Source organism: Aquarana catesbeiana, linkage group LG09, assembly GCF_042186555.1.
Source record: "Aquarana catesbeiana isolate 2022-GZ linkage group LG09, ASM4218655v1, whole genome shotgun sequence".
Classification (NCBI taxonomy): Eukaryota; Metazoa; Chordata; class Amphibia; order Anura; family Ranidae; genus Aquarana; species Aquarana catesbeiana.
The window spans coordinates 68,615,899-68,632,690 of NC_133332.1; the positions used below are offsets into that span (position 1 = coordinate 68,615,899).

Here is a 16,792-nt window from a genome sequence, read left to right on the forward strand (position 1 = left end):
ATCAGCACCAGGCCAATCAGCACTGCCCAGACAGAGGATCAGGCATCCTGCATACTGATAGGACAGCCAGTGCAGTATGAAAACCCCTCCTACAAGCTTTACCCAGGCACTGATAAACGTCACAAGACTGCTATATATTGCTGATGAGAAAAGGTACTTAGAAGTTTATATTTACTAAAATAATTGCATTTCCATGTTCTGTGTACTGTTGGAGATCAGAGATAGTAAATGCAGGCTCCTGGGTTTAGTAACACTTTAACAATTATTGGCATCCCCGCTCATCAGCGTAGTTTGCCTGTGGGTCGGGAAACAAATGCAATTATGAATGGTTTCCCAACCCACGCCTAGGCTTTAAGCCTAACTACAGGTTTACTTTTACTTTAAATAGTTTGTTTGAGCCAAGCTGGCACAAGTACATTTTTTTCTTTACCAATGCATTCAGCCACTGTTAGTACTATATAAACTGTATGTACCACCAGCTGCATATGGTATAGAAGTATCAACTGTATTCAGCAGATGTTCAGGTTAAAGAGGTTAGTTTAGCATTGATTTAATAATCTAAATAGAAACACTTCTCTCTACACAGAGTTGCCATATGGAAGAAGAGGGAGAAGCTCCCGAAGGTGAAGAAGAAGATGAAATCCCATTTGAGGTATGTTGTACCTTTCATTATTCCTTTTGTCTGTAATCCTTGTGTAGCAATAACTCACGGTGGAGCTGCTGATTTAAAGCGGGCAGTTACCGCCACCTTTTTACCTGTAGTTTCACCAATATCAGACTTAGAGTCCACGTTGAGCTTATTATATGACAATGTAGGCACCAGTCACTTTAGTACATTTCCAATGCTTTAATGGGAGATAACTGAAAGAAGTAGCAGGAAAGAGGTAGAAGAAGAGTTGCAGGGAAGTTCAAATACCTTTTCTTGGTGTAGCACTAAGGAATTGAAATCTCAGGGATGAATGCATCTTCAGTTCAGGATTAAATCTTTGCCCGCCCGGATAGGTCTCTCTCACTAACCTAGCAGCCGGAGCGCAGCATGAACAGAAAGTCTCTGCCACAGACTTGGGTAGAACAAAACTGTACAATCCTCTGCCACAGGATGTAGTAGTTTTCGATGAACAGCAAACACAGTACCAGAACCTTTAAGCCGACCCGGCAGTACTTGTGCGGTAGATTAGATTAAGATGCGTCCTCCAATCGAGTCACCAGGCCCTTCTTAAGACCAGCCTTATGCATGGTCCCTTCCAAGATGGATCCTCCCCTGGATCTTCTCAATTGTCTGGCTTCTTCCCGCAGAACAGACAGCACAGGACCATCCCAACAGTAGTAGGCCCCAGACAGGCTTCTGGGCCTACTTGCGCGGCTGCAGAAACGCAACCCTCCAGCCCGGAGGGCCGCAAGGTAGACCCCCGGAGGGCCACGAGTTAGAACTCCCTAGTACATGGCGTCTGTCCCATAAATACCCTCTCCCAGAATGCACCACAGAGGACCACCTCTGCCGAGTTGCCTCCGGGAAAGAAGATCACTCATATACTTCAGCTTGTTGCTTTCCAAAACCAACCTACGGTGACAACAACACCCGCAGGCAGAATGTGGAACTACACGCAACACAGCCAAACTGGAATAGAAGCTAATTTAACAATAGATTGAATCTGAACTATGTACAGAACAGATGACCCACTAAATTTACATATAAGCGGTAGATTAAAAATCTACCAGCGCCACACTTGTATGTTCCTTCTATTCCATACAATCCTGCCATACTGAAAGTCACAAAAACTTTGTAGTGTACACTATGTGCGCAGCCTATTGCATTAGGGTGCGCACCCCAAAGCTCAAACACATATGCGTGTGCATGTGTATACAGTATATACTGCCGGTGTCAGTAGAGCAGTGGACGATGTCAGTGGGGCAGAGTTTGGTGTCAGTGGGGCAGTGGATGGTGTCAGTAGTTTTTATTTTTACTATTTTATTTTTTTATTTATTTTTTTTCACAATTTTTTATATTTTTTTATTATTATTTACAATTTTAGTTTTTTTAATTTGTTTTTTACAATTTTTTTAGGAGCCCCATTAGGGGGCTTTGGTGAAATATTGCAGGTCTAAACAGGGGGCATCTGCAGCACACAAAGTGATTAGGGTGTGCCCAGGCACACCTGGCACACCCTGTGCGCACACCTATGTATGTGCATCAGTCTTCACACTCGTTCTCTGCCCCATTTCTTTTTAACACTTTATGCAGTAGTATTAATGGGACAAGGCTTCCATGTTGGTACTCTTCACAGATTAATTGATGATGGTGAATTGGCCATTTAAAGCTGAACTCCAGGGATGATATATTTTGTATACATACATTGGACCAGCTTGGTGCATTGTAAGTATGCATATGTGATGATCGGCCTCCATGGAAGCTGTAAATCCTTGTTGTAGCCTGAGCCACTACAGTGATGGCTGTGATCTGTGATCAAGTGCTGTGCCAAACTGCTTCCCTTCTGCATAGTAACCACAGAGGGTTGACTGTTCAACACTGCCACTATTCAGAGAATGCATTTCAATGAATGCAAAGGGTTTTCTGATTGGACAAGGTGGAGATCGTGCCATCACCCATCCTCGACTTCACCTCATTCAATCAGAGAATGCTTTGCAATCATTGGGAAAAAAGTTGTTCTCTGAATGGTGCCCCCCCCCCCCAAACTGACAAACTGAGCAACTGATCCCCTGTGGTTACTATGCAGAAGAGCAGCCGCTCGGCACAGCACCCTAAAGATCAGGGCCATCACTGTAGTAGCTTGGTAAATTACAGTGATTTTCAGCTTCCACAGAGGTCGAGTATTACATATGCATAATGCATACTTACATTAGGCCAAGCTGGACGAATGTAAGTATGCAAAATGTCATCCCTGGGATCCAGCTTTAATTGAAAGTCTATCTGTCTATCTATTATAAATATATATAGTATCTCACAAAAGTGAGTACACCCCTTATATTTTTGTAAATATTTTATAATATCTTTTCATGTGACAACACTGAAGAAAAGACACTTTGCTATAATGTAAAGTAGTGAGTGTACAGCTTGTATAACAGTGTAAATTTGCTGTCCCCTCAAAATAACTAAACACACAGCCATTAATGTCTAAACCGCTGGCAACAAAAGTGAGTACACCCCTAAGTAAAAACATCCAAATTGGGCCCCAAGTGTCAATATTTAGTGTGGCCACCATTATTTTGCAGCACTGCCTTAACCCTCTTGGGCTTGGAGTTCACCAGAGCCTCACAGGTTGCCACTGGAGTCCTCTTCTATTCCTCCCTGACAACATCACAGAGCTGGTGGATGTTAGAGACCTTGCACCCCTCCACCTTCGGTTTGAGGATGCCCCACAGATGCTCAATAGGGTTTAGGTCTGGAGACATGCTTGGCCAGTCCATCACCTTTACCCTCGGCTTCTTTAGCAAGGCAGTGGTCATCTTGGAGATGTGTTTGGGGTTGGTATCATGTTGGAATACTGCCCCGCGGCCCATCTCCAAAGGGAGGGGATCATGCTCTGCTTCAGTATGTCACAGTACATATTGGCATTCATGGTTCCCTCAGTGAACTATAGCTCCCAAGTGCCGCCAGCACTCATGCAGCCACAGACCATGACACTGCCACCACCATGTTTGACTGTAGGCAAGTCACACTTGTCTTTATACTCCTCACCTGGTTGCCGCCACACATGCTTGACACCATTTTAACCAAATAAGTTTATCTTGGTCTCATCAGACCATGGGACATGGTTCCAGTAATCCATTTCCTTAGTCTGCTTGTCTTCAGCAAGCTGTTTGCAGGCTTTCTTGTGCATCATCTTTAGAAGAGGCTTCCTTCTGGGATGACAGCCATGCAGACCAATTTGATGCAGTGTGCGGCGTATGGTCTGAGCACTGACAGGCTGACCCCCACCCCTTCAACCTCTGCAGCAATGCTGGCAGCACTCATACATCTATTTCCCAAAGACAACCTCTGTATATGACGCTTAGCACGTGCATTCAGCTTCTTTGGTCGACCATGGAGAGGCCTGTTCTGAGTGGAACCTGTCCTGTTAAACCGCTGTATGGTCTTGGCCATTGTGCTGCAGCTCAGTTTCAGGGTGTTGGCAATCTTCTCATATCCTAGGCCATCTTTATGTAGAGCAACAATTCTTTTTTTCAGATCCTCAGAGTGTTCTTTGCCATGAGGTACCATGTTGAACTTCCAGTGATCAGTATAAGAGAGTGAGAGCGATAACACCAAATTTAACAACCTGCTCCGCATTCACACCTGAGACCTTGTAACACAAATGAGTCACATGACACCGTGGAGGGAAAATGGCTAATTGGGCCCAATTTGGACATGGGGTGTACTCACTTTTGTTGCCAGCAGTTTGTGGCTGTGTGTTGAGTTATTTTCAGGGGACAGCAAATTTACACTGTTATACAAGCTGTTTACATACCCTGGCAGAATTTATGATTTATTGCCCATTTTTCAGAGAATATGAATGATAACACAAACTTTTCTTTCACTCATGGTTAGTGTTTGGCTGAAGCCATTTATTATCAATCAACTGTGTTCACTCTTTTTAAATCATAATCACAACAGAAACTACCCAAATGACCCTGAGCTAAAGTTTACATACCCCAGTTCTTAATACCGTGTATTTACCCCTTTAACATCAATGACAGCTTGAAGTCTTTTGTGGTATTTGTGGATGAGGCTCTTTATCTTCTCGGATGGTAAAGCTGCCCATTCCTCTTGGCAAAAAGCCTCCAGTTCCTGTAAATTCTTGGGCTGTCTTGCATGAACTGCACATTTGAGATCTCCCCAGAGTGGCTCAATTACATTGAGGTCAGGAGACTGAGATGGCCCCTCCAGAACCTTCAGTTTATTTTGCTGTAGCCAATGACAGGTCGACTTGGCCTTGTGTTTTGGATTATTGTCATGTTGGAATGTCCAAGTACGTACCATGCGCAGCTTCCTGGCTGATAAATGCAAATGTTCCTCCATTATTTTTTTGATAACGAACTGCATTCTACTTGCCATCAAACTTGACCAAATTTCCTGAGCCTTTGTAGCTCACACATCCCCAAAACATCAGTGATCCACCTCCGTGTTTCACAGTAGGAATGGTGTACCTTTCATTATAGGCCTTGTTGACTTCTCTCCAAATGTAGTGTTTATGGTTGTGGCCAAAAGCTCAATTTTGGTCTCATCACTCCAAATGACTTTGTGCCAGAAGGTTTGAGGCTTGTCTCTGTGCTGTTTGGCGTATTGTAAGCGGGATACTTTGTGGCATTTGTGTAGAAAGAACTTTCTTCTGGCAACCCGACCATGCAGCCCATCGTTCTTCAAGTGCCTCCTTATTGTGCATCTTGAAACAGCCACACCACATGTTTCCAGAGAGTCCTCAGTTATTTGTGGGTTTTTCTTTGTATTCTGAACAATTTTCCTGGCAGTTGTGGCTAAAATTTTAGTTGGTCTACCTGACCGTGGTTTGATTTCAACAGAATCCTCATTTTCCACTTCTTGATTAGAGTTTGAACACTGCTGATTGGCATTCTCAATTCATTGAATATCTTTTTATATCCCTTTCCTGTTTTTTATACAGTTCAACTACCTTTTCCCACAGATCCTTTGACAATTCTTTTGTTTTCCTCATGACTCAGAATCCAGAAACATTAGTGCAGCACTGGATGAAAGATGCAAGGGTCTGTCAGGAGTCCAGAAACTCATTGACCTTTTATACACACACACTAATTACAAGCAAACAGATCACAGGTTAGGATGGTTACCTTTAATAGCCATTCAAACCCCTTTGTGTCAACTTGTGTGCATATTATCAGGCCAAAATCACCAGGGTATGTAAACTTTTGATCAGGGTCATTTGGGTAGTTTCTGCTGTCATTATGATTTAAAAAGAGTAAACACTCTTGGTGGGTAGTGGGGTCCCCCAGGGTTCTGTGCTGGGGCCAATCCTATTTAATTTGTTCATAAACGACCTGGAGGATGGGGTAAACAGTTCAATCTCTGTATTTGCGGACAATACTAAGCTAAGCAGGGCAATAACTTCTCTGCAGGATGTGGAAACCTTGCAAAAAGATCTGAACAAATTATTGGGGTAGGCAACTACATGCAAAATGAGGTTTACAGTAGAAAAATGTGAAATAATGCATTTGGGTGGCAAAAATATGAATGCAATCTATACACTGGGGGGAGAACCTCTGGGGGAATCTAGGATGGAAAAAGACCTGGGGGTCCTAGTAGATGATAGGCTCAGCAATGGCATGCAATGCCAAGCTGCTGCTAACAAAGCAAACAGAATATTGGCATGCATTAAAAAGGGGATCAACTCCAGAGATAAAACTATAATTCTCCCACTCTACAAGATTATGGTCCGACCGCACCTAGAGTATGCTGTCCAGTTCTGGGCACCAGTCCTCAGGAAGGATGTACTGGAAATGGAGCGAGTACAAAGAAGGGCAACAAAGCTAATAAAGGGTCTGGAGGATATTAGTTATGAGGAAAGATTGTGAGTGTCAGAAACCATGAATCAGACTGAGACAGAAGTACAGTTAAATCACACTAGTTTAATAATAATAAAAAAAAGGTAAACAGAGTAAACGTAGTCAAAACATAGCCAGAGTTCAGGAACCAGAACGGATAGTCAGACAAGCCAAAACATCAGGGAGCCAGAGATGAGCGTAGTAGAACAGCAAGCAGGATCTGGAGCCAGAAGGAATGTCAGCCAAGCAAGTCTTTAACAGGGACACAGGAGAGCGTCTCTAGAGATGTGACCAAGGCGAAGCCAGAGATCATCTGGGCTGGATGGCTTAAGTAGGCAGGACTGACGAGCAGGATATCATCAACAGGTGAGTCACTGTGGAGAGAAAGGAGCTGGCAATTAGCCGACAGCTGAGTGGCCAGCTTTGAGAAGGAAGGGCTGAGCCCAGCCCTGACAGCGAGCACTGATCTTATTCTCTCTGAAGAAGAGACGCTTGAGAGGGGATATGAGTTCAATTCACAAATACCTTACTGGTGACCCCACAATAAGGATAAAACTTTTTTGCGGAAGGGAGTTTAACAGGACACAAAGCCACCCATTAAAATTAGAGCAAAAGAGGTTTAACCTTAAACTACGTAGAGGGTTCTTTACTGTAAGAGCGGCAAGGATGTGGAATTCTCTTCCACAGGCAGTGGTATCAGTGGGGAGCATAGATAGTTTCAAAAAACTATTAGATAAGCACCTGAATAACAACATACAGGGATATACAATGTAATTCTGACATATAATCACACACATAGGTTAGACTTGATGGACTTGTGTCTTTTTTTAACCTCAGCTACTATATAACTATGTAACACAGTTGATTGATTATAAATGGCTTCAGCCAAACACTAACCACGAGTGAAAAATGTTTTTGTTATCATTCAGATTCTCTGAAAAATGGCCAAGAAATCATAAATTCTGCCAGAGTATGTAAACTTATGAGCACAACTGTACAAGCTGGGTAACAAAGTGTAATTTCTTCAGTGTTGTCACATGAAAAGGTATAATAAAATATTTACAAAAATGTGAGGGGTGTACCTACTTTTGTGAGATACTGACACTTACCCGTCCAGAGATCCAGCAATGTTCTCACCCAGGTCGATTCTTCAATCGGCTTTGGGTGCAGGAGCCGTCATCTCAAGTAAGGGAAACAGGCAGTGAAGCCCTGCAGCTTCACAGCCGGTTTCCCACTGCGGTTTCACTGCACTGCCCCTTGTGAATGGTTCCACAGTCTTCTGGGACTTATGATGTGTCCCAGAAGACTGGGAGGGGGGCCAAACTTCCAGCTCAGAATGCCACGGCGATCTGACCGGAAGTAGAAGTAGGTACCTGTCAAAACCAGATACCCCCCCCCCCCAAAAAGTGCCAAATATGGCAGTGGATGGGGGGAGGGATGCAGACAAGCTGAACTTCCCCTTTTGGGGGGAAAGATAATAGTACTCCCCCTGACAAATGCAAACACAGGCAAAAAAATCACTAACCTTGTGCAACAAACGAAAAGAAAATTGCACTGTGAAGCAGAACGGTATATCTGTCATTAGCCCGCACCGAGAGAGGGTGGTATGTGGATATGGCCCACTGTGACCAACAGGGTAAAATAAATAGCCAGAGAACTCTGAATCCTCTATGGACCTAGCTAGAAGTGTGAGGTGGTGGTCTCTGGTGTTTAGCAGTTTCTGTGGTCAAGTAGCACAGACTTCCAGATTATGTGCAGTAATCAGGCATCGGATTTTGGGGCATATCCTCCTTTTCTAAATACTAGAGTTATGGAAAGGTACACTTAAAATGATCACTTGAGCACCCATTCAAATCATCTGATCCACAGACCTGAGAGCTGGGCCAGAAAGTGATGTTGCCCCATTCCCAACGCCTACTACCTATACAATGAAGGGTTTTTGGCAATAGGGAAGCAGCTTAAAAAGATAACTGCCCACAACCGGGCAGTTTGAACTACAATTTGAATAATTGAACTGCGACAACTACCACTGTGGCATGCGGTCTAGTAATTAATGGAACACAAGAGTGGTGATCACCGCACTCCTATTCTATTCACTTTTCCTCCAGCTCTATTAACTAAAAGTCTATACCTTGGTACAGACAGGGACCTGGAGGAACAGTCTGCAGGAGCCTGTCATTTCGCCCATGATCCACTGAGAACAGTTACAACGCTTTTCAGGCTGATTTACAAATAAAATGAATACGTATTTATTTGCCTGCAAATATGTTTCTATTTATTTTTTGTAAAATGTGGACTTAGCCTTTAACACATTATTCAGGACTGTTAGCATACAAAAATATTTTTTCTATAAAGCAGGGTGAATTTTTAAGTTTCAAGTTGCCTTATTCTTCCATCCAAAATTCTAGAATATGGGAACTAACACTCTGCACTAATCGGAAGAGCAGATTTTTTTGAACAAGAAAGGCTACATAAATGACTCAAAAAGTAAAAAAATATCGGAGCTGCAAACCCATCAATATCTCCACTCCATAATCCACCGTTGATCCCTCGTATTACTTACTTCATCCTCTACTTGTTTTACCTGGTGGTGCTGTGCACATACATGAAGAGACAACTCTCTTACCATAGGGATGTTCCTAGTATTGTGGATGTTTCTATGGTCAGAATAATCAATACAGCACCAGAAAACAGATTGTTTTAAAAAGCAGTAGTTGAATTTTGTTGTCCAATGCCCAACACAGATTATCGCTAATCCCCAATTATACAAATACATACATTTTAAAGCAATTATTCTTCTTCTCTGTTAACCCTACAATGGTTGTCATTACAGGAGAAAGAAATGGAGAAACAGAAACTATTGTACCAGCAGTCTCGTCTCCATAACCGTGGTGCTGCTGAGATGGTCCTGCAGATGATCAGTGCGTGTAAAGGTGAGAGGTCAACTTATAGTATTAAATTAAAATTTAGCTGGCTATCTAGGCAATTGTTAATTTTTAAAATCCAGTAGATCTCCTGTATGGTGCTTTCTCATAAATGGTCCATTTTTCTTTGGTCTCTTAGGGGAACCTGGAGCCATGGTCTCCTCCACGCTTAAGCTAGGAATTTCCATTCTTAATGGAGGAAATGTTGAGGTCCAGCAGGTAAGAAAAAAAAAATCAGCCAATGATGATCTTCTAACAAATAAAGGAAACGCGTAAAAAGGAAATGTGGGAGCTGAAGTTGCTGATGCCTCCTTCTTAAAATACAAATTTCCTTGCCGTCTTGCTTATCCATTAGCTTAATTACTTTCCGAGACACTGATTTATTATAAATATTCAGATCAGGAATTCTAGCCTAATTCTCACATCTCTGATCTGCACGCTTGTTAAAGGCCATTGACAGGCTGGTAGAAATGGTCAGTTAGCAACTTCAGAAGGACTAGTGACATTTTGTGTATATTAACTTGTACAGATTTCCTTTAGAAAATGTGTTCCTGAGTAGGGATGAGCTCAGGCATGTTTGGATCTTAGCAATCTTGCCAAGAAGCTGTCACTGTACTAGGTCAATAATAAGTGGCCTCAGCATTCCCTATCACACAACCACACGTATACATGCCATTTGTATACATGTTGCTACGAGGTTGTGGAATTCCTTGATCGCTTATGATTGAGAGAGTACAGATGACCGCTTTGCAGTATTTCATATAACTGTTTTAGATTTTCTTTTGCATCCCGGTGTTGGCTCCTAAATACGTTTTGACATGGATAACTTTACTAATTTGATGAAAAAAGAGTGATTTTTTTCAGTCATATAGCTGGAGCTCTACTTAGGCCGACCATACAAGGAGCAAACTTTGCTTGATTCCCCCATCAACACATACTGTGTTGATGCAGAAAAACCCTCCCGAACTGTCTATTGCTTCCCTTATGCACACAGTTGAACAATTTGGAGCAGACACCCGCCACCCCCCATGCTGTGCTCACTATGTGTGGAGTATCAGTTAGGCCAGGGATCTCCAAACTACGGCCCCTCCAGCTGTTGCGGAACTACACATCCCATGAGGCATTGTAAAACTCTGACATTCACAGACATGACTAGGCATGATGGGAATTGTAGTTCCTGAACAACTGGAGGGCCGTAGTTTGGAGACCTCTGAGTTAGGCGGAGACATGAAAGGGAGCAACTAATGCTAGGCTTTCTCATTATAAAACCTAGGGTACTCTGCAGAGTCCTTTCTATAGCCTCATCCAAAGAGTGATCACTTCCTTTTAAGACTTCTTGCATAGGTATTTTGTTTTGTGACAAATTTCCTTTAAAGCTCTCTGGTTGTCTTGCTGACCCTCTGTGTAAAAAAGCACAGTTAAAATAAAAAAGGCAGAAAATTTTAAAAATACCATGTAATACCAATGAGACCAGGGTGAATGCCAGTGGAATTTTTTGTGGGATCTTGATGATGCTGTTGATCTCACATTTTGTGAGAAGATGGTGGTTGAGTGTCTTTTTTGTGAGATTTGTGACCTTCAGTTTTATCAGCATCTCAGAAGGACTTGTGATGTCATCAGTGCATACAAGAAGCCGCTGGAAGTAGCGGTGTAAGGTGAGCATATAATATCTGCCAGTTTTATTACAGTTTGGGGAGTGATATAAGAAACATCAATTTACCCTAGCCAGTAGCTAACAAGCCGATTCAGCTGTTTTTACTTCTACTACAACAACTACAACAACTTCAGAGGAAATTTCTCTATAAATGTGGCAACTTATTTTACGGACACTTTTATTAAAATGTTGTGCTCCCTCTAGCATTGGTACTTTTTTTTTTGCAGAAAATGCTGGATTATTTGAAAGACAAAAGGGAAGTTGGCTTTTTCCAGAGTGTTCAGGCCCTGATGCAGACTTGCAGGTATGTTCTAAAAACTTATCACCACAGTCAGTGAAGCAACATAAGTAATGCACAAATATGCAATACCCAATGGTACTCTTCAGCTGTGAGCGCTGAACAGAGATGTTAATAGGATAGCTAGCTGTTGCTTTAAAGAAAAGGTATGGTGTTATTACAGTGAACACATACTGTATTTTAAGGTGTAATTGTGGTGTTTACTGAGTGAGCAAAGTAAGTCTCTTTAAGAGGAAACTAAAATATTATTGATCAATTTTATTATATATATATTTTCCTGATTATACATATATAAACCTTTGTTTTATGTCTGTTTTTTTATTGTTTCTACAATCTTTGTTGTATAAATAATGTCAATAGATTAGCAGAGCACTATGGGTTAGCTAAAGAGACATCACTGCATTGCTTTTTTTTATGTTGTGTGGTGTTCCAAACTAGATGGTTCTTCATAACATACCATGGTTGATTTTGTGCACTGATACACTGTAAGGCTTACTCTTAGCCCTCTCTCTCATCTTCCCTGTGTATTTCACAGTGTCCTTGACCTGAACGCCTTTGAACGCCAGAATAAAGCAGAGGGACTTGGCATGGTGACAGAAGATGGTACAAGTGAGTAATGTGTGCCATGAATCTGACAATATGGATTCATTGGTACCAAAACCTAATCTTAAACTTTAAATCTCAACAGTAATTCCAGTTCCGGGATGGCTTCTACTTCTCATACCTGCAGCATGATTTATTTAATATTTAATGTATAATATTTTATTAATTTTGGGTGAATGCTGGAATTTTTAATCACCCATGCATTTCTTCTGTGTTTTATAAACAATGGGCAGGACTGTGTCCCCTGAAGCAACTTTTGAGCTGGTTTCCATTCCCACTCCTGGCTGTAGCGAGCAACAAGCTAAATCATGCTATACACAAGTAGAACATCCTTCAAAATTTTCTGTTTTAAGGACATTTGTTTAATATTTTAGTCATTAGTAGGGTCAAATCAACATTTGTTTTTAACTGCATTGACGAGAAAATTTGAAGGCACAGGATGGAAATTTTTCTTGAATGAAGGAATTTACAACAGTGTATGTGGTTTTCATTTGGGAAAGTCCATCCTTTCCAAAATTGAATGTTAAAACAATTTATAATTTAAAGTATGACATTCGTGAAGTCACCTGAGAATTTTCTTATGTATGAACGTATGAACAGTTTTTGAACACCTACTGGTGTATGGTCAGCTTAAAGAGGAGGTCCAGGCTCCTTCATAAGAAATTAAAAGTCAGCAGCTACAAACACTGTAGCTGCTGACTTTTAATATTAGGACACTTACCTGTCCAGGAATCCAGCGATGTCAGCACCCCAGCCAATTTTTCCATCAGCTCTCAGGTGCTGTCATTGCATCTTAGGGAAACTGGCATTGAAGCCTTGCAGCTTCACAGCCGGTTCCCTACTGCGCAAGTGCAAAGTGTGCGGTGCTTCTTCAATGGCCCGGTGGCGGGGCAGGGAGGATGGAGGGCCAAACTTTTCGATGATCTCGCCGCGGCAAGATCACCTGGAAGTGGAAGCTGATACCTGTCAAGACCCGGGGCCCACTCCCCCTGCCTTCTGAAAGGTGCCAAATGTGGCACTGAAGGGGGGGAGGAGGCATATAGATGGAGCTTCCCCTTTTGGGTGGAGCTACGCTTTAAGTGGGAAAAGCCAGAGAGGAAAATGGAGTTTATGAGAAATATATAGGAAGCCAGTGGGTAGTTCATACCTCCCAGGCCTACCCATAAATGAAATACCAATACTGTTAACATTTGACTGTTACTGGATTTCCTGACTTTGCAGTTTTATACTTGAGTGATCAGTTATCATGTTGTAGCCTATATTTACTGTAGAACCATGTAAATTATGTCAACAGGACACCAGCTATATTATCATGTAACTGAAAAATTCTTTAAGAGCTCTTTTACACTTATTCATTATTTTTTATGTGGCAAACCTCATGTTCCAGTTTAGTGTCAAAAAATAATGGCAAATGGGCCCATTCCCACCTAGGTGTGTGCATAACAATGCATTCTTCAACGCACACACAGAACAGTGTGAATCCACCCTAAATGTTTTAAACTGTATGCTTGGGTTCAGTTATGGTTAATTCTTATTTGTTTTACAGGCCGAAAGTTGACTTTGCTTCATAAATGTTCTAACTCAACTTTGTATTCTTTGTAATTTTTTAAGTTTTACTAAATAATGAAAATGTCTGTATTTGTTTTAAGATTTGTTGAGCAACTCTGTAAAGTACATGGAATTATAGTTCATTATATAAATTTTGTTAATTTTTTTTCCAGTAAGGTAATTTGCTTAGGTTACTGTTTTAATTCCAGTAGAAGCAATGTTTATAAGGTCATAAAGTTATATTTAATGTGCTGCTATTTGTAACTTGATCTTCATGTATATCTGACTTGCATTTTTCCCCAACCAACCCATCTCTTTCCTAATCCCATCACCTCTAAGCACTCAATCAATAATATGATCTGTATTACAGTTGTACTGTATCTTTCTCTTTCTTTTCTTTTTTGGGAAGTGGGTGGGGACTGTTCTATTCTTGGCGCCATCCAATTAATGTGTTTGATATAATGATATTCACATTTTCCTTCCTGTTCCCTGACATGTGGTTGTGCCCCCCTCCTTTTCCTGCCTGCCTCTTTCATTCCCTGACCTACTTGGTACCCAGTCATCAACCGTGAACAGGGTAAATGTTCATTTAAACCTCACTCCACCAGTGCTTTTACTAACAGATCACTCTCCTCCCTTCTCCTATCTTCCTTAGCTGGCCATGGCCACCCCAAACAAAGAGTATTTAGTCCTTGTATAGAGTATTTGGTGATTATATATCAAAACTCTGGAGTACGTAAGGAAAACAGATCCCCAGGAAAACAGTGTTATCACTTTATACACCACTCTTTTATATGGCAGTATTGTGGTCAGTCCCATACAATAAATATTAATGCATTGATCACTTGTATATCTATTTAAGGTACCACCTTAAATATAATAATCGGCCCTGTACAAATGCTGTCCAGGATCAGCAGGGGTAATGAAGCTGCTTTGCCTAAGAGTTCCAGTTTACATGTAATTACTGAGAATTAACCTGGAGTTTTTGTACTTGGTATGTTACTTCTTGATGTATATGCATTGTTGCATTCATATGTAGACGTAATTGAAGGATGTAGCCATGGCCAGCTCAGCGAATTCCATCACCACTAATTCACTTGCAATGTGCTCCTCCTACTTTCCCAACTAGTCATTGACCCCCATTCCTACCAAAGCCTCCGGTGTCAGTGAATTACGGTGACCTTACAGAAACCTGAACCTTCAGACTTCAGTCCATCTCTCTAGTGATAGTAAATGAACCAGTGGTGGTCATAGTGATTACTGTTCTGTGCAAAGTGTACATGAGGCTATTGGTTGTGGGTCTTAAAATGTATCTAAAGCCAACACTTTTTTGGATAGGGTAGTAAGAGCCTTTGTAAATAGAGTTGAAAGGTAAGGATTTACAACATTTTGAGATATCAACTAAACAGGAGGCAAGGGCAAATATTTTAATGAGGACACTTTTCTGAGGACAACTCTTTAGGAGGGAGCTTCCCTTGATTTGCAAAGATTTTCACCTCAGCCCTGTTGTTCTATAGGACAGAAAATGCAGAGAAATCTCCCTAAAGGGATACAGATGACAAAAAAAAAACAACTAGCAGGGGTTTTAACTATCTTCTGCCCAATCCAAAGTGGAAAAAAAAGATTTTGGCTTTAGATATCAGTATTTATATAGCCATTCAACTGATGTTCAGTCTAGAGATCCCTTTATGTCAAAGTCTAGCTGACTAGAAGATCAGTCTGTAAGGTTACCTTTCTCTTCACCACCTGCTGGCAACCTAACTACACAGGTTCTTCTGGTTTGTAGTGTGTTGAGTTTGGGAACAAACTAACTTTTCTCTGAGTGATTCTCACGAAGCTGGATTATAACCCACAAGCCTGCTGCTGTTTGTTCTTCTTTTGTCCTTTTGTTTCTTTTTTTAAATTCTGTATGTGGTTATCTTTGTATTTTCTCACTTTTTCTCTCTATCCTATCAATTTTAGTCTTTCGTCTTGCTTTTTTCTTCTGCTTCCATTCTTTTTCCTTCTTGTTCTTTTTTTCCTATTCATATCTCGTGACTTAGTGTCTCACCAGATCAGATGGTGTATTGTTCCCATTCTTTCCTTTCCTTTCTGTTTCTCCAACCAGTTTTATCACCACTTTCCAGATTTGCTTCTTATGTATTATATTCTGCTCCTGTCTTTACTGTTACCCTTCGTTATATGTGTCCTATCTCTAATTTTTACCATTTTCTATGATCAACAAATCTAGGGGAGAAAGTGATGGCGGATGACCAGTTCACTCAGGATCTTTTCCGCTTCCTTCAGCTGCTTTGTGAGGGACACAATAATGGTATGAAATAGAGGTTTATTCAGCCAAAAGACCAATAGAGGTTTATTCAGCCATTGTTTTGTTGGATCATTTTAAAACTCTTCAGGGTAGAACCAGAGAACTAAGACTACATTCTCAAGTCTACGTAAATAAAATCCTGATCTGCTACAATATACAGCAACAGTATAATTTAAAACACAGTCTTTGAGATCCAGTAAGGTGACCCTGTATAGAAAAAGGGCATCCTGGGAGCATTAGTCTGCAGCAAGCTGGAGGAACCATTTTCTCAGTCTACTCTCCCTCAGAAATCACTCACATGGACTGTAGTAAAACTGTTACATTTTAGATTGAGTTGCCAGGTAAAGCCAGGCTTCCCTCTGTGAGTTCTCATCTATGTGCCACCAATATGTTTCAGGAACATCTTTATTGCTACAGTAAAATAAACCAAACCACACTCACGCCTTGATTAAAACACATTTAGTAGAATAGAGGATAGTTACAAAGTTTGTGACATTTTGGCCGAAAACAAAAGCTCTCTCCATTTCTTGTCCTCAGTTTACAGGGGCAGGAAGTAAGGAAAAGTTTTCCCATAGAGGTCACAGACAGTACTACAAACTAGACTGAAGTATTCACCCCTCTGTCCCAAACCTGAACAAAACTTGCCTGGATTACATCATATTAAAAGGACTCTGCGCTCCCAGCTACTGCTCCCTGGTGCCACTCAAACTCCAGATGCAAGAAGCAAGCTGAGCCATTCACACGCTCTAACTGGAAGTAAAATAAAAGCCTGCCGTACACTGGATAGATCACAAGTGCCCACATTTATTGTAGAAACTGTCAACAAAAAAGGCAATGATAGTCCCCGCCTTAGGACAGGACCGTACAGGTCCGTGGACAGTTTCTGCAAAAAACATGTACCCTTTTGATCTATCCAGTGTGCGGCAACCTTTTCTTTTACTCAA

At 41.3% G+C, this 16,792-nt stretch overlaps 1 protein-coding gene across 13 annotated transcripts in view; it reads left to right on the plus strand.

The window, feature by feature from the left end:
- Positions 1-16,792, plus strand: part of RYR1 (ryanodine receptor 1) — a 302,237-nt gene that overhangs the window by 245,151 nt on the left and 40,294 nt on the right. For 9 of the 13 annotated variants that reach the window (XM_073598713.1, XM_073598712.1, XM_073598716.1 and 6 more), the window contains 7 exons: positions 587-652; positions 9,347-9,446; positions 9,577-9,656; positions 11,319-11,395; positions 11,925-11,998; positions 14,100-14,117; positions 15,771-15,851. In XM_073598713.1, coding sequence (XP_073454814.1) covers positions 587-652; positions 9,347-9,446; positions 9,577-9,656; positions 11,319-11,395; positions 11,925-11,998; positions 14,100-14,117; positions 15,771-15,851 — 496 coding nt within the window. The remainder of the gene's footprint in view (positions 1-586; positions 653-9,346; positions 9,447-9,576; positions 9,657-11,318; positions 11,396-11,924; positions 11,999-14,099; positions 14,118-15,770; positions 15,852-16,792) is intronic. The other 4 variants (XM_073598714.1, XM_073598720.1, XM_073598725.1 and 1 more) reach the window with 1 other exon arrangement.